The sequence below is a fragment of the Sipha flava genome, unplaced genomic scaffold, assembly GCF_003268045.1.
Source record: "Sipha flava isolate LNK unplaced genomic scaffold, YSA_version1 2_pilon_pilon, whole genome shotgun sequence".
NCBI classification, from domain to species: domain Eukaryota; kingdom Metazoa; phylum Arthropoda; class Insecta; order Hemiptera; family Aphididae; genus Sipha; species Sipha flava.
In genome coordinates, this window is record NW_020272972.1 from 910,019 (window position 1) to 928,905 (window position 18,887).

An 18,887-nucleotide genomic window follows, 5' to 3' on the forward strand; every position below is an offset into this window, starting at 1 on the left:
TAATTGAATTTTCAACGATATCATAATTCAATTATTATTCCCTCGGAATTAAAATATAATTTAAGTTAAATTTCAAAGTATATTCAAACAAAGTAAAAAATATACCTTCATAAAAATACTCATAATTAAAAATATTAAACGTACAAAACTAAAATTCCCAGAAATCAAAATCTTAATAAAATATTATAGAATAACAAATCAACAGTTCATACATTTTTCAATTAGATTTGAAATTTCGAACGAGGAAAGGAATATATGTATTTTGAAAGTTTTAAAATTAAAATATTATAGTAAAAATACAATCTATCCCCCGTAAAAAATTGAACTATACAAGACTTTATTAGTAAAGCAATTAAGAATTAGCAATTAAGTTTGAAGATTTAAGGTACCGAATCAGTTTAAATATAATTCATACAAAATTTAACAAAAAAAAATGAATATCTATAATTGTTATTGTTTATATTCCGGGTGAAACAAGGAATATATTGATTTTATCATGATTTGTATATTTTGGCTGTGGACACGATTAAGTGACTTTTTTGAACACAACGGTAGATTGATTTCAAATTTAAAAGATCAATGCAGCAATACCATTCCCTAACTCTATAACTTGTATCTCGCTCATGGAGTCTTACATGACCTAAATTGTACATACATTCTTATTATATTCGTGTATTTAAAATTAAATAAATATTATATTTCAGAATTTAATAAACTTTTCGTAAGAACTATGTTCTAAGATTTAAACCTATACAAATTTCACTACAAATCATTTAACTAAAATTGAATATAATATAATACAATATAATTATAGTAAACAATAATATTACAATAGTATTACAATATAAAACAGTATAATTATGTTTTTTATAATAAAATTTTAAGTATAAACATTTAATATTTTATGAATTTTCAAGTACAGAAATGAAGTGAATTTTCTTGATTTTTAACGTTTTGTCAAAATTTCATATTTAAACGCTCATAAAATTGTTTTTGAAAATAATTTCAATTTTTTTTTTTTCATTAAGTAGTGATAAATATATTTTAAAAAATGTTTGTTAAATTCTCAAGATAATTTTTTAAACCAAAACGATTTACGATTATTATTTTTCGAGTTACGAAGAAAAATAATATACGTACTTATATTTTATTTTGTCAAATATACCGTACATAAATGTTGCCTTTTTTATAACTTATGGTCAGTATTTCTCAATTATTAAAAACTGTTGAGAAATTATGTAATCAACCTCTTCAACATACCAACTAGACAACATTTTCTATATAAAATCTTTAATAATTGTGATTATCATTTTGGTTGAAATTGTGTACACAAACACAAAATAAAACACATCATATTTAAGCCAATACATTCCAAATTTCACTCAGAATTTAAAATACAACGGTGTAGTAATGGAGAATAGCAGTTACATGATTTAATAATAATGTACTATGTATTATTATTATAACAGGTACATTACATTATTAATAATAACAGCTAACAGAAATCGTGTGAAATAAATAATGATTTTTTCAAATATAATTAAATATAATTTTTGATATAATTTCTTAACAGAAAACAATATAACGTACTAAATTATAAATTAATCAGTTATTAATATAATATTTTATATTATAACTACTGTGATAAGTAGGTGGACTGTACTTGGATTCTAAATTGTTTTCTTGTTTTCAGATGGTGGAGGTGTAGATGAAGGTGATGACAATATTTATGGCGAATTATTATACTTCTCTTCCACATCACTCATTATCTCTAACAACATCGCTACAGCAGCCTGACCTTCTTCTGCCTTACGTATTTCATCAGCCGTTAAACTGATAGGTTCAACTTTAATTTGCCTCTGTTGTACTATTTCTTCTTCCGTCTTAACAATATCAGTAATAATTAATTTTGGTTCTAATTTTATGGCATCTAAATTGGTTTTAATTGATTCTTCTTGAATCAAATCAAGTATAGGTGTTGAAGGTGGTGGTGATGGTAATGATGGTGATATTGGTGGTGGTGGTGGTGGTGGTATTGATGGTGGTGGTGATGTTGATATAGGTGGAGATGGCTCATGATATACCTCTTTTTTAATCAATGGAATACTAATTGGTTCTGATTCAACTGGTTCTTGTTTTACTGTAATATTATCAAATCCATCCAACTGCACAGGAAGTTTTACATCTAATTGTGAAGATGAAGATGAAGATGATTGTGCTGATTGTTTAATAACCTTTGTTCGTTTCACTCGAGACCGATCGCTAGTTGCTGACCTCTTTTTCTCATTTCCCAATGAAACAGCTGGTTTTATCTGTTCTTTCATTAGGTCAAGTCTTATTTGTTCTTTTTCCTTAAAAAAAAAAAAAAAAAAAGTAAAACTATTATACCTGTCATAAATATTAAATTGTTTTAAAAAATATACTTGTTCAATTTTCTTCTGTTTTCTCTTATGAGATAACAACATTTCTCTATACATATCTTCAGTTGGATCAAAAGGATTACTCATAGGCAAAGCAATTTTAGACAAATCTATTCCTTCAAGAAATGTTGCTAAAGTAGAAGTGATAGTTTCTACTTCCGGTGAAAGAGAATTTTGTAAAACAGCTAAATTACGCCGTTGTTTTTTACTCAGACGAGCAGGTGGTCCTTCTAAATAAAAGAAAAAATATAACATTTAATAAAAAATACAAAATTTTAAAACCAAACATCTAAAAACATACAAACCTTGATAATTGCTATCTGAACTATTATCAGAATCATCTCCTACTCGATGTTTAATATCAGAAAGCTCACGAAAATATCTTCTTCTTACTTGCTGATGCATAGTATAACTATTACTACCCCCAGTATTTATCGTGGATGTAGTTGAAACCCCATTAAGAATATCAATAATCTTTGTACGTCCAGAGAGTAATTTTTTTAATGTATTAAAACTGTGAATACGTTGATTTTTTCTGGAACATCAATTAATAACACTTATTAAGTACATTAACAGAAATTAAAAAATATTTATTTAAATAATCCATACCTATATTCTTTTTTGAGAGTACGTCTTAACAAAGATTTCATTTTAACAATATCAGGACGATAATGTCCATTTTTTAATTTGTCATGAAAATCATCAATTGGATTAACTCCAAATCGAAAACTTTGACCACCAAAAAGCATTCTTAAAGTGATTTCTTTTTCCATTAAATCATTTTCAGGAAAAGTTGGAAGAAAATTCTACAAAAAAAAAAAAAAAAATTTTAGTATGTTTTACACTTAATTTTATTTTTTATAAGTTTTATTTGTATAAAGGTGAGTTTCTGTTACACAATTATACCTTTAAATGTTGCTTTTGTTGGTCACTTAAGCATACCCAAGAGTTGACAGAAAAAAGTTGTTTGAAAACTTCTTCATCTTCGCACATTCCAACAGGTAAACTAAGCTCAGTTTTATTAGCCACTACAGTTTCAGTTTTGAGTGATATAGTTTCGTCTTCATCAGCAGTACTAGTACTTTCAGAATCAAAGCCTGACTGACTACTACCACTACTACTGGATGCAGATGTACTCGTGCTAGATGTTGAAGTTGCAGAATCGTCGTCACTATCATCCTGTTCAATTTCAGGAGACGACAATTCTTCTTCGTCTGTATTTGAAGTTGATTCTTGCGGCCAATTTTCATAATTATTATACCCCGACATTATTGAGTCAAAATATAATTACTGAAATTAGTATAAAAAATATTAAACCAATTACTAGTTTCAAAGTTAATACTAACATAACATTTTCATAAACAATTTATATTTTTAAATAACCTAGGTAACAATCAATTTTTTTAAAAATGTTATAAATAAAATATTGGCTATAAAAAAAAAAAAAACAGTAGTTCAGAAGACACTTTGAATTTTTTTGTTTAAGTATTAAAATCTGTTTTCAATAAATCACAAACAAAATTCAAGGTCATGGATCCATAAAATAATATTTCTATATAAATTACTTTACATAATTACTTTCCATCGAACATGTTAATTGATTAAAAAACTACCAATAGTAAATTATTTAGAAAAATAATACGGATAAAAGATATAACTAAAATATTAAATAAATTGATTAATAAATAAATGATTGCTAGTTATTAATATTTACTTGGTATCTAATTTATATTATTACACTTTTACGTTCCTATCATTTTAACTACCCTCAATAAAATAGTAGTTATTCTATTCATTATTATTTATCTTAATATTTTGGTATGACCCTTAGTTTAATATATTTTTATATGTATACATTTATAAAGTGTGTCACCAATTTTCATTTAAAAATCACGCTTAATGTCTAATATAATATAAATTTGGTTAAAGTTAAATTAAATTCAGTTGATAATTAATTAAGATTAAATTATTGATTTATTAACAACCTAAAATTGTCATTTTATTAAATTAAGATACATTTTAATATTTTAATTATATAAAAAACAATATCAATATTTGATATTAGCTAATCGTTATTTGTAATATTTACCACACTAGTATATCAATATTTATTGTCTAGATGGTTAAAAATACATACCTATTATATATTTATATAATATTAAAATTGATTTTATTTCTTGATTCTATATTAATATTAGGAATCAATTAATGTATTGTCAATCTCCTAAATTATTAACAAAATCTAAATAATACTTACATATATTTTGTATAATTCAAAAAATGCTATAAATTAAAACATGTGTTTAATTAATTATTTTAAATCTAAAATATGATTTTCAACTTTCCAATCAACTGAAAGCTTGTTTAAAATGGAAAATATAATAATAAGTAATTTTATTAAGTTACAAAAAAATGAAAATTTCCGGGACTGACGTTCATTGATAATCAGATTGAGCATCAGTTTTTCTAATAAATTTTATTTCTACTTATTTTTTTTTTTTTTTTTTTTAAGGTGGGGTTTTATTAGGGGGTGGGTGATCAAAAAAAATAAAAGCCACACCGGAAACAGGAATCTGCGCACACCTATGTAGTTGATCTTTGTTGGACAAGTGTTTCCAGGTCTATATTTTCAGCGATCATAATAAAGTTAGTGTAGAAAAATTAAAAATTATAATAATATAATAATTATATATGTTACGTACGACCGTTTTGCAAGGACTACGGTATCCTACTAGTTATGAATGATAAAAATTATTTTATCATGACTGACGGAATAGAGTATGTTCTATTTTGATAAAATACTAGTGACTAGAATTTTAATTAGTTTAATATTAGTCTAGTGACTAGAATTAACTAAAGAGCAAAAATGTTTTGTTTTGACTATGACGTCAGTGTGCGAGTTTTCACTGAATTACATGAGTTCTATTTTTGATTAGTCATAATAAAGCTGTCAAGTCTGCTTTAAGCAGTTTTGCTCTTTTGGTGTGCGGCCGGCCTTTTAAATCAGAATTGTTTCGGGAGTCAGATAACCATTTTCATATTTTTTTTTTCATTTTTAACTTTTAATTTTTATTGGTATAAATATAATAATTTTGTAACTTACTTAAAATAATTTAAACATTTTTAATAAATTAAATCAACTTTACATAATAACTCTCATTTAATAATCAAATAATAATAATATAATTCAATTTTTTTTTTGTTTCTTTTCAGAACTGGATTTTTTTTTCATTTACCTAAATCAAAATTCCTCCGGGAGCCGGGGATCCCCTTTTCATTTTTAATGATATAAATATGATAATTTTATAACTTACTTAAAATAGTTTAAAAATTTTAAATAAATTAAATCAACTGTATATAATTACTCTCATTAGTTGCTGTGCGTCCGCCGTCGCATACGCACGTTTGTCACGTTGCGCTCGCTTTTTTTTATCAGATAATCATGATCATATATTAGGACGATGCCGGGTCCGTCCGTCATGTCTCGAGCATCTACATCGAAATCGACAAAATAGAATCTGTCGTCCTCCTCTTCGCCTAATACTAACACAAAAGTAAAGATTAACAAGACATTTGTGTCGCCAAATCGATTCTCCGTTCTCACGACGTATGAAAACCTCCCGAGGTTTTTAGCATAGGCGTAAGTTCTCCATAATTTTAGAGGGGGCTGATATTTAAAAATACTTTATTGCATATCAAAGCCGAAAAATTAAATCTATAATATTACCAAAAACATCATGCAAAACCTAAGCGTGATTTATTTTAGATAGATACGAATATACTATACTATGCATATACTGATATACTCTTACATATACTTGAATTTTAACAATCAAAACTCTTTATAATGCAACTAAAAAATATTTATTTTAAAATAATGTATCTATTTATTTTTGCAAATAAATCTAGTATGGCTTCTTGATCAATTTTTTTACAAATATAATTTTCAATACTAATTATAGCTAAATTGTTAAATCTATTTTGTAATATGGATGACCTCAGCAATATTTTAATCTTTCTCATTGCAGAAAAACTACGTTCACACATTGACGAACTTATAGGAAGAGTAAGTACAACTTGCATAAGCTTATACGTGTTAGGGTATATATTTGTGGAAAGTACTGAAGTCAAAGTTTCAGACATACCCAATGACTTAATTTTAATATGTTGTGCTCATTTAGTCATGCAAGTCAAATGTTGTTTACAAGTTGAATGTGCTTCAAGTTTACTTTGCTTATTGCCTTTTTTCCCTCTTGATCCAATTAACTAAATAGTCAATTGAGTACATTATATAATATTTTGAAAATGTCAAATTATAATATAAAAAGTATAGGTACCAACTACCATTGACTAGAAATATAGCATTTATAATCAATGCTACTACCTATCATTAAGTTCGTTCAAGGGCGTATTTGAGGGGGACAAAGGGGGCATTCGCCCCCCATGAGTTGTATTTTTTTTGAATATAATACATTTATTTATTTAAAAATTGTAATGTATAAATAATTAGGAATATAAATTACTAGTCTATCTTTATAATACGATAGACTAGTAATTTATAATAATCATTTATATTTAAAATATTTATAATATTTATCTTTATAATATGATAATAAATTCAACAATATGTCAATATGGTCATGAGTATCAATTTTTGTTTATCTTCTTATATCATAACATTTTTGGTTGTGGAACGAATAGTGGTATTATCTTCCATGGATATTTCTACGGTTATAGACATTTACAACCATAACCGGGGTATTTAACAGATGATATAAAGTAATAAAAGTAATACTTTTTTACCACAGATTTACTAGTAAGTCAATTTTTTGGTGTATTTATGCATATTGTATATTTTTGTATTTATTAGAGCTATATAAGTCCTTAATAATTTTACTCGACTATTTTTTTTTTACAACATAATATTTGGAACTTTTTGTTGTGCATAGATATTTAGTCATTTTTTTGTACACAAATTCATGCATGCATATTTTTGTATTTTATAGAGCTAGAAGCCCCTAACTCAAATAATAATCATAATAACTGACAATATTCTTTATTCCATATTCTTTAACTTGCAAATATTGGCCAAAAATATATATTTGTAAATTGAAAATATGGCTAAGATCAAGAATAGGTCAGCATAGACTAACAGGTTTGGCTTTGCTTCATGTGCATAAAAATATTATTGTATCCATTGATGAAACAATCAACAAATTGCCAAAATGAAAAAAAGGAAATTTGGAATTTGTTATTTGACTACTTACCAATCTTTTGTGTTTTCTACTTAGATATATATTACGTTAAGTTACCTGTCTTATTTTTTTTTTAATGTTTAAAAAATAATAGGTATTATTACTATTATGATCAGTGGCGTAACTGGAAAAAAAACCTAGGGGGAGCAATATAATATATTTATTATTACCAAAACCCTGACATCCCTCCCCCTCACCAGTTGAAACATATTTTTATTGTATGTATTTTATACACCATATATAATTGTTTGATTTTACATAAGTCTTTTAACTCATTTTATGGTTTAGTTAAACATAAATTGTAGGTAGCATGTACTAGGTACCAATATTGTTAAATAATATCCATAAGAGTTAATTAATAAAAGGTGTATTTGTACTGTTGGATTATCTGGGGGGCAAAATTATACCTTTATCTCTCAAAAGATTGTCAGAGGGGGAACTTCCCTCCTTTCCTCCCACAATTATGCCACTGACTATGATTATTTGTTGTTGTTTTTATACAGGATTTAGACTAACTATTTGTGTTGTTTTTATCAATACTTATTTTGTATGCAGTAGGTTTTAAATATATTTATTAAATAAATATTTAATTCAATTTGGTACTTGTATTTTTATTCATTCACTCGGAAGAAAAACAGGAGCATGAGCTGTAGTTAATGAACCAGGAGCGCACCCAGGAATTTCTCAGGAGGGAGGGGTCCAATATTTTTATTTTATCTGTTCTCTAATTATAATTATAGTCAGTGCTCAAATTGGGAAAAATTAAGTAGAGGAACTCAGTCCAACGATTTGAAAACTGCGTTCTACGTGCACAATTATTTAACACATATCCGTGGGGGGCTTCGTCCCCACCCTCCGCCAACCTTACATATACTTTGAATACCAATTTTCAGCTAAACAAATATTTAAATTCCAAATATAATATATTTTAATAGCAATACCAACATCTTACATGTTACAATAGAAAATAAAAATAAAATAATAATTAACATAATTGTAGACGATCAGGCAGTCTCATGAATCGAATGGTATAATCATATATTTGGTTTTTGTTTTTATTTATTTTTACTTTATGGTGCGGTCCACGACCTTAGAAGATTAGTCTATGGTCGTTGTGCAGGCATTTATTTTTTTCCGAAATGACGATATCGCCGATCGCCAATATTAATAACAAACCGTACAATGTATAAAGTATAATACACCAAATCCACAGACATTGCTATTTATATTTTTCCAAAAATGACGGCGTTGTCCTTATCATAAACACCATATAATCTTTAATTATAAAAATAGTTTTGGTAGTATAAATCGTAAAATTTGTTTTCAAATTGACGTAAATTGAAATTCACATAAAAATTATTTTGGACATCAATTAGTATAAACGTTTCCCCGTTCCGGTGAAAAAATATAGTTGGGGTACGCAAAAAAAAAAAAATAGTAAAGGAGCTCCGTCCCCCTGCGCATCCCCCCATCAATTCGAGCACTGATTATAGTTTAATTCAATACCATAAAATCACTATTAATAACTGTAGTAATAGTCACAATAGTCTTATATATCACACATATTCTTCACAAAGGCTTACTATAATAGGTAGGTACTATAATTAAAATCAATTTTTATTTGGTAATAAAATTATATAAAAAAATACATTATAATAATAATAATTATTAACAATAATAAATAATATTAAAAAGCAGTATAAATTAAACATGGTTTATACATTAAAGGTAGGTATATTATATAATCTATAAACTTTGTATATTGAAGATAATGGGAAATTTAAATACACTATGCACTATTTACTATTAAACCATTGAGTATGTAGAAATTCAATGGGAGTTTGGGACCGAAAACCCCCTTGGGTACGCCCCTGTAATGAACTGTAAATTATTTTTAAATTTGTATTAAAGAAAAATTAGTTTCGCCCCCCCCCCATCTCAAATACGCCCTTGAGTTTGTTAAACATACTTTTTTCCAATTTTTAAACCTAGTTAATGTAAACACATCTTGTACACTTTTTCTGGTAGAATAAAAACAAAAAATAGCATCATCCACAATACTATATTCAATCCATAAATATTTTGAATATTATTTATCGTTAAAACTTCAGTTTTGAGAACCAAAATTAGTTTTTGTATAAGTCTATAGCACAGTTATAAAATAAAAAATATTGTATTAACTTCAAGTAGTCTTATATTATTTTAATTCAATAATTTAACACCCAGGCCCGTATTTAGGGAAGAGGGCCCAGGTAGGCACATGCCCGGGGGGGTGTCAAGTCACAGGGGCGACAAAATATTTTAGCAAAATTAATTTTAAAAATGATGTACCAAATGAAAAAAAAAAAGAAAACAATAAAAAAAAGAAAATAGTATGTTTTATAATGTAATTTTTAAATTAAAAAAATTGTATTTTTACTATATTAAAATTGTTAATTAAAAAAAAAATGGAAATTGTATGTTTTATTATGTTATAATTTGTTTAATTCGTTAATTAAAAAAAAGTATTAAACGATTTTCATTTATAAGTTATATTTTAATATTAAAGAATCTCGATTATGGACCAAATAATAAGTGTTATATTATTATTATTTATTTGGAGGAGGCATAAATTATATGCCCGGGGGCGCCAAATTTTTAAATATGGACCTGTCTATAATATATATATATATAAATATATATAATAATAATTATAGTACCTATTGGAGAGTAAGAATTTGTTAAAACGTAATGTGATTGGTTACTCTGTTAAGTTTGTAATATAAAATAATAGAAGTATAAAAATATGTTTCTGTATCATAGGATAAAATGTATATAAAATTTATTTATTTAATTATAAACAAAATAATAGAAAAGCTTTTCAATATTTAAAACGCCATTTACCAATAATAAAATTGCCTTTAAACCGTTAATAAGTAATTGGTCTAAACCAATTTTTTAGTGATTATTTGGCTATATCTACTTTGATTTAAAATTAGTATTATAAGTATTATTAAATATTAAATTTGACATATCAAAAATTCCAACAATCATTTAATACAAAACATTATTAGAATGTGCATAAATCTAATTATGTATTTAAATTTAAAATTGATTTATTTAATTTCCTAGATGTTATATTATTCATAAAGAATTTATTGTTGTTGGTTTATTTCTATCATATTATTTAAAAGTTTTAAGATATTTTTCGTAAGTTGAACTATCATAATTTTCATATTTTTAAACACTTAAAGTGTGAAATGAAAAATTTTCGTCGAGGAACAACCGGTGACCCAGTAAGCTGATCGAGACTCCGTTCCAAATTGTATGTTCCTTGGTGCGCACTAATAATGTTATTGGTCCAAGTTCGACCCAAGCCATGTACACAGTTACTTGACTGTAGTTGTGTTACAAGCTTGGCTCCGAGTTTTGGTCGACCGCCGCCATCTTAATTTTTCCACTTTAAACATCTGTTCCTTAATAGTTGAAACTTTTAACTCTTAACCCTCCTACCCGGCATTTCGTCGTGTTGCCGTTGACATTTTATAATTTATCCGTCTACACGAATAAATTCAATTCAATTCTATTCGCTTTCTTTTTTTTTAAAAAAAAAAAAAACAATCGAAGATCGTCCCAAAATGAATAACAAAGAACAGCATACTACTCCGTTAAACATAAATGATGAATCTGGTAAAACTAGTGATTCGCTTGCGTTGAACAACACTAATTTACATGATTCTGAAGTAAGTAAACATTTTCATTTCTAATCCCTACTTTTGATGTTTAAAGGTTAAATTATACCCTTTATTCTCTATTCAGTTACCAAATTGTTTTTTTTTTTTTTTATGTAGAACTTTGACATTAATCATTCGGTTTTGAAACACAATGACTCAATTCAAGGTACTAGTGATCCTGTGAAGTATTTAGATTTACAACGTATGTTTAATGAACAAAAAAATACTATGATGGTCTTAAAATTATCAGCATATGAAAAAGCTTTAAATGAAAGAGATCATACTATTAAATCCATGCATACGGAGATGATGAACAATCAAAATGATTCCTATGTTATTTCTCGCCAATACCAAAGTATTATGGAAAAGTAATAAAATAAGTATATACTTTCAATATATTAAACAATGTTTACATAAAAAAACTATTTTTCCCTGTATGTTATGTTAAAGACTTATGGTCACAACAATTTGATTTATTATGTAAAAATAGATTTTTGTGTAAATTATAATTATTTCAATATTTTAACTTATGATGTATACATATAAAATGAATGTCATATGTTTTAAAATATTATTACTATTAATTTGTTAAATTAACAATTATACTAAAGTTAGTAAAAAATTGTCAGTTGAACTTTCCTTAAGATTATAAACATTTTGACAATGAATTTTTATTTTAGAACAAATTATATCAGTGATACATGCATAAGTTTAAATACAAAGTTTACAAATATTTGTGAACGTTTAAATAGACTTGGAGATATTGTTGATAATGCAAAAGTTAGACAAAATGATGTGATGATTTTGGTAAATCAAACTACTAATACATTTCAACAGAAAGTTCTTAATATATCAGACAGCATTGATGATTCATTAAAACAAAGTAGGCAACAACTGTAGTATTAAAAATATAAAATATGTAATTCTGTATTTTTGTTTAATACAATATGTATATATTTTTAACTATATGCACAAAATTTTCCAAACGAATAATATATACTATTTTTTTATTTTATAAAAGTAGTATCTGGTATGTTTGTAAAATTTATACAATGTTGATAATTTCTTGAAATGTAGATATCTTAATTTAAGTTTTAGTAATTAAGTGTGTATAAACCCTTCAATTAATTATCTTTTTCATTGAATTTTAAAAAATCTTGACATCAAACTCCATTATGTGTTAATATAATGCCAAATATGGATAAATACTCAGTGACAAATGGCTAGTACAACATTGAATTGTGACATATAGGTTTCTAACTACTTCTGGTGTCTTATTCTAATTAAATATTACAATATGTGTCAATAAAAGTGGCTATAATAGAAAATATAAATACAAAAACTTAAAATACAATAATTAATCATACTTAAAATAATAATGATCATTTTCATATTATACCTTTATAATATTAGTATGTTGTAATTAAATAATATATAAACATATTAACTATTTTGTTTATACTTAATTATATTCTTGTTTTATATTATATTAAGTGAATATAGAAAAAATAAGAATAAAACAAGAACTAGAAGTCTTGAATAATAACTATTCTCGTGATATAAGTGTTTATAAAACCGATTTAGAAAAATGTATGACAGAAATGGAACACTTAAAATCAAAGGTTATTTAAAATAAATTTTTTAATGTTCTTATATAATTATTATTTAACTAAAATTATTTATTTATTTTTATTAGAATAATGCTTTATTAGATAAATGTAATGAATCCATAATCAAATTAAACGAAGAAAAAGAAACTGCATTAAAACTAAAGTAAAACTTAGATAGTTTAAACATTTAAATACGCAAATATTATTTTTTTTATTTTCAGTCAACAGTTTGAAAAAGAACTAAATGATAAAGAAAAACAAAATAAATTGCTTACTGATGATAATATGTCTATAAGTATAAAACTTGATGAAATACTAAATGAAAATCAAACTTTAAAGAATGAAATTGATTTAATGAAAACTTCTCTGTAATAATTAAATAACTTACTATAGGCGATAACTGCTTTTATTTATTAGTATTGTATTGATATATAATTATAAATTTTAGGGATGAAAATAAGCAACAGTTAAGTATGCAATCAATTTTAGTTAAAGAACAAACTGAATTATTAGAAAACCTAAAAGTATCCGTTGAATTAAATGATGTACTCAAAAAAGATAATTTAGTCTTAAAAGAACGTAATGAACATCTTGAAAAAATTAACCATGATATAATGGAAGATATTAATAAAAATGAATTATTCCAAAATAAAATTCAAGAAGAAAAAGAAAAACAATTTAAAGAAATGTGTAACAATTACGATGAAGTTAGTATGTTTAAAAAATGTTTGAAGTAAAATTAACTTTCTTCTAAAATAGGAAAATTTGATATTTGTACTTATTCAAATATTTTTAAAAACTTAAGATTTTATAATTTAAAATGACTATTTTTATAAACTATGTACTATATAACTTTAACAATTATTTTTTTTTTTTAATTAATCAACATCAGAGGAGGCTGTGTATGTAAAAATACTACTCCTCTGCTGCCATAATTTATTGATGCATTGCATACAAATTGGGTTAAAATAGTGTAATGCATACAATTTACAAAATACAAAACACAGTGGGTGATTGCAGGTTATATATTTTGCTTATTATTTATGAGCTAAATAATTTATACAGTTTTAAAGATATTGCTGAAGTTCATACACATAAATTTAAAATTTTTATCATTAGTTATTGAATATGCAAGGAGAAAAGATAATAGACTTGACTGAAACATTAAAATTACAAAAAGAAAAAGAAAACCAATTTCAAAATCAAATAATTGAATTAGAACAAGAAGTTAATGAGTCTAATAACACCATTATCAATTTACAAGACGATTTAAAATCTAAACTTTTATTGTTACCTGATTTACAACATGAAATTGAGGTAAATATATATCTTTTTTTTTTTTAAATAAATTTAGTATAATTTATAAATGACTTTTTCATATTATAACATGAATTCCAAATTCCCATGAATGATAGTAAATGTTTTTTCAGGATTTAAAAACTAAGTTAGCAAAATCTCAAGAGAACTCAAATATCACTGCAAAAAAATTTTTATTAGAAAAAAATGAATTAGAAAAAGATAAAAAAGAATTAGAAAATCGAAACAAGGATTATTGTAAGCAAATTGAAAAATTGAATTCAAATTACGTAAGTATTAAAATAATATTAATACAAGATTTTCTTAATTCCGAGTTAAACCCAATTTAATTATTTATAAAATTTGTATTTATTTTATATTTAAATAGTATAATTAAATTTTTTTTTTTTTTTGAATCCTTAAAATTTCACTATTATAAAAATGATAATGCAAAAAAAAAATTAGTGAAAAATATTATTTTTATTTTTCTATTTTTAAAAGCATATAATTGTTCATACTTTGAAAATTTATCATTGAGCATTGAACAATTAAAACTTGCACATATTACAATAGTTGATTAAGCATCATTCCATGGAAAAGTGGTATTTAACAATATAATTTACCAGTTTGTAAAATTTAGCCAGTTTAACATTTATTTACAATTGGGCCAATTTATAAAATCTTAAACTTCCATTAAATTATTATTGTAAGAACATTAAAATTGATGATTCAAAATTTGGTAAAAAAAAAAATGTATTGCTGTCATTAGGTGATCAATGGGTTTTTTGCGGTGTAGAAAAGGTTTCTGTTAAATTGTTTTTAATCCTAGTAGAAAAACAAGCTAAAGAAACTTTTAAATATTATTAATCATTGGATTTTGCCAGAAACTATGATTTTTGGAATGTAACTTTTTTAATATTTTCTTACCACATAATAATAGTTATAACAATTATTATTTGAGTAACAAAAAAAATGTACATTTTAAGAATAAAAATATAATAACGCTTTTAAATTATTATAATATAATTTATGTATTATATATAAAGTATTTTATTTTACAATATAGATAGGATATAAATCAAAATCCAAACTGTTGTATAATGAAGTTATGAGATTACGTTCTCAATGTTCAAGATCAGACCAGAAAAAAACTCCTCGAGTCACTTTACCTTTAGAAAATATTGAGGATGTAAGTTCATTGTATAGTGAAGTAATTTTTTTTAGATTTTTTTTATTTATTTTTAAATTTATCTTTTCATCATTTTGAGTTCAACGTATCAGGGAACCTGAAGTAGTGACTAATAATCAATGATAATTTAATTGAGATTAACAATGCATCACTTTGAACTTTGTTTATGATTATTCATGTAATTTAACATAATTTTTTTTTAACACATACAGGATGATGTAATTATAATTGACAAAGATATACCCAACCAGGATGTTAGTATTTGGTCTACTTCAAAAAAAATTAGCCTAAAGTCTAACAGTTCAAATTCCAAAAGAAATTCTTCACCTCTAAAATATATTGACAATTCTAAAATAAAGAAACAAAAAATAACAGCTGATATTATACCTCAACAAGTGAGTTCTGTACAAATTTTTTTTCATTTAAAAATCATGCTTAATGTCTAATATAGTATAAATTTGGTTAAAGTTAAATTAAATTCAATTGATAATTAATTAAGATTAAATTATTGATTTATTAACAACCTAAAATTGTCATTTTATTAAATTAAGATACATTTTAATATTTTAATTATATTAAAAACAATATCAATATTTGATATTAGCTTATCGTTATTTGTAATATTTACCACATTAGTATATCAATATTTATTGTCTAGATGGTTAAATACATACCTATTATATATTTATTTAATATTAAAATTGATTTTAATTCTTGATTCTATATTAATATTAGGAATTAAATAAAGTATTGTCAATCTCCTGAATTATTAACAAAATCTAAATAATACTTATATATATTTTGTATAATTCAAAAAATGCTATAAATTAAAATATGTGTTTAATTAATTATTTTTAATCTAAAATATGATTTTCAACTTTTCAATCAATTGAGAGCTTGTTTAAAATGGAAAATATATTTTTTAAAAAATAATTAATAAATAAATTTGTATGTTATATATATTTAATTACCCTGTAAAACTAACCAGTATTAATTTGTTTTCAAATAGTTTTTAAAGTAATGTTTTGATTAACAGGAAATTTTTAAATATAACAAACATTTAAAAGAAAATCAAGAATGTAAAAATATAAATTCAATTAACTCTGTCTCAAATACTGGTTCAAATCTAACTAAGAAAAACGAATTTAAAAAACTTTCAGTTAAGCATCAAGTAACTTTTTAATTTAGAAATATATGAATAAATATTATCAGTATGAATTTTTTCAGGGAAAATTAAAACCGATTAATGAACAAAATATTGAGTACTCTAAGCCAAATTCACCAGTAATCCTAACTCCTGCTCCTTCTAACATAATGTATATGGAAAATGTATTTCGATCAAATTGTTAGATTTGATGTAATATATTACTTAAAGTAATATTAATGTTTTTATATTGTTTAAAATATAGTTAAATGTAATTTTTTAAAATGTTAAAGTATAATTTAAAAGTTAAAATTATTTTTATTATAAAACTCTAGCATTTTAATTTAATAGTATTTAAAAATTTAATTATAATTTGTGAATTACTATAAATACTTTTGTTGGTTATATTTTATTTTAAAAGATATTTTTATTAATATAAATGAAACTATCATATTAATGACATGTGTCCAGATTGTCCGATTGTTATTTTTCTTTTCTGAAAATTTAATTTTTACTTAATAAAATTTTAGAATAGGTTTTATTATTTATTTTAATATTATTAAGCTTATTCTTATTCATTTTTTATTATAAGGCTTATTCTTGGGGTATTAATTAGTTTCACATGTTCAGATATAAATCTAAGAGTTACCTTGCTCTTTATGAGGACATGAGTCGATGTTACTTATCGTATGACTGTTTTCAAACTTCAGCAACTGTGCTGACTGTGCATTGAAATCAGTTTCACTACCACTGCAACCCAGTGGCATCATTTAAAGGGGACGCAACTCATACTTTTGCTACAATCTAAAATTTAGCTATTCCAAAGTCAGCACATTTTCAAAATATTAATACGTCATATAAAACCATTGACAATATTGTTCATCATAAAAATAAGACTTGTACTTAGGTACAAAATACAAATAATTATATTTTTGGACAAATTTAAATTAATTTAAGAAATCGCGAATGTGTTGAAAACAAACTAATTGCTAAAATATATTTACCAACAGTGGTATATGCAGGACGAGGGCAAACGGACTGAAATCCCCCCTATTTCCCGTATTATTTTTTTTCCATGGTCATGAGTAAATAATTTGGTGTATTTATGTAAATATTAAATACATTACCATAAGATCGTAATAATTTTATTTCCCATCGTTAGTACTAAGTAGCCATAGACATTAATTTAAATTCTACATGCATAGCTGTTGTTAGAATATGTAAGGTCCTAGGACCTCTTATATACCCAGAACCTTTAAATTCCTAAACTATGTTACACGTATTTTTTTAACACAATTATTATTGTTAATTATTAATGAACTTACTAACTTTATTACTAATAAATTAATAATTTAAAAATAAACTGTCATATTATGAATAGAAATAAGTATTAATAGTCATATTATTCTAATTTATCTCAATTATATATAGTCCATTTTTACATTCAACATTTATAATTTATTTAAACCTTATACACCAATACACAGGCGAAAACAACAATTTTTCTTTTCATTCATAGAATTGCATTATTTTTATGAAAGCTAATTTTAATATTTTCTACTTGATATTTATTTTTTAAAAAAAAGAAAAAAAAAATGTAAAATTATATCTTGTAAATATAGTGTATTTATTGTGAATTTGGCGTCCTTCAAATCACGAGGTCCTCAGCTTTAAATTGTCACTGTCTACAAGATATTCTTTTTCCTCAACACAAACTTCTTATCAACATTTTCAATTATCATGGATAATTGTTTTTAAATAATTTAGAACACGATTGTTATTTCCCATGTTTTCTCACCACAAAAACTTTATATTTCAATTTAGTTGTTCAATGGTCACTTTAGATTTGAGTATAGGAGTTTAATATGGGTATGGATTTGATAAAAAAAATGTTATTTAAACACCGAATATGAAAGATTTCAGAATCAGTTACTGAAATAATTGTAAAACAAAAAACGCTTTAATTTAAAAATATTAACATTTTTAGTTTAGTAAAATTTAACGTTGGTACATTACTACTAGTGTTCACCTATAATTATAACTTAATATACATTTATTTAAATCTAGATTGTTATAAAAATAAAACATAATATAGTAAATTAAAAATTTTTTTTCTTAAAATTATTGTATACAAATGGTACACCCACATTCGCAACATAAACTGTTGTTTTTTTCAATGCAATTCTTGTAGTAGACATAAATGTATATATTTCAGTCTTAGATCATATACACTGGATAGAGCAATGGAATAAAATTGTTA

General features: G+C 24.5%; 2 protein-coding genes across 2 annotated transcripts; one reads left to right on the forward strand and one right to left on the reverse strand.

Annotated features, from left to right (window-relative positions):
- Positions 1-1,727: 1,727 nt before the first annotated feature.
- Positions 1,728-3,726, reverse strand: LOC112686019 (nuclear factor related to kappa-B-binding protein-like). The gene is made up of 5 exons (XM_025558118.1): positions 3,327-3,726; positions 3,030-3,226; positions 2,726-2,955; positions 2,424-2,650; positions 1,728-2,351 (listed from the first exon to the last, which is right to left on the reverse strand). Exons 1-5 carry the CDS (start codon positions 3,687-3,689, stop codon positions 1,728-1,730), a joined length of 1,641 nt encoding a protein of 546 aa, XP_025413903.1. The 5' UTR covers positions 3,690-3,726.
- Positions 3,727-10,943: 7,217 nt separating this feature from the next.
- Positions 10,944-16,833, forward strand: LOC112686020 (uncharacterized protein PFB0765w-like). The gene is made up of 13 exons (XM_025558119.1): positions 10,944-11,397; positions 11,506-11,756; positions 12,069-12,271; positions 12,883-13,010; positions 13,085-13,161; positions 13,220-13,366; positions 13,447-13,705; positions 14,118-14,315; positions 14,429-14,584; positions 15,361-15,483; positions 15,696-15,878; positions 16,520-16,654; positions 16,711-16,833. The coding sequence occupies exons 1-13, from the start codon at positions 11,293-11,295 to the stop codon at positions 16,831-16,833; spliced, it is 2,088 nt and encodes a 695-aa protein (XP_025413904.1). The 5' UTR covers positions 10,944-11,292.
- Positions 16,834-18,887: the final 2,054 nt, after the last annotated feature.

Coding starts and splice junctions, on each gene's coding strand:
- LOC112686019 (XM_025558118.1), bottom strand. CDS start 3,689: ATGTCGGGGTATAATAATTATGAAAATTGGCCGCAAGAATCAACTTCA. Junction 2,651..2,725: donor TTCAGATAGCAATTATCAAG/GTTTGTATGTTT, acceptor TCTTTTATTTAG/AAGGACCACCTGCTCGTCTG. Junction 2,352..2,423: donor AACAGAAGAAAATTGAACAA/GTATATTTTTTA, acceptor TTTTTTTTTAAG/GAAAAAGAACAAATAAGACT.
- LOC112686020 (XM_025558119.1), top strand. CDS start 11,293: ATGAATAACAAAGAACAGCATACTACTCCGTTAAACATAAATGATGAA. Junction 11,398..11,505: donor CTAATTTACATGATTCTGAA/GTAAGTAAACAT, acceptor TTTTTTATGTAG/AACTTTGACATTAATCATTC. Junction 14,585..15,360: donor AAAAATTGAATTCAAATTAC/GTAAGTATTAAA, acceptor TTTACAATATAG/ATAGGATATAAATCAAAATC.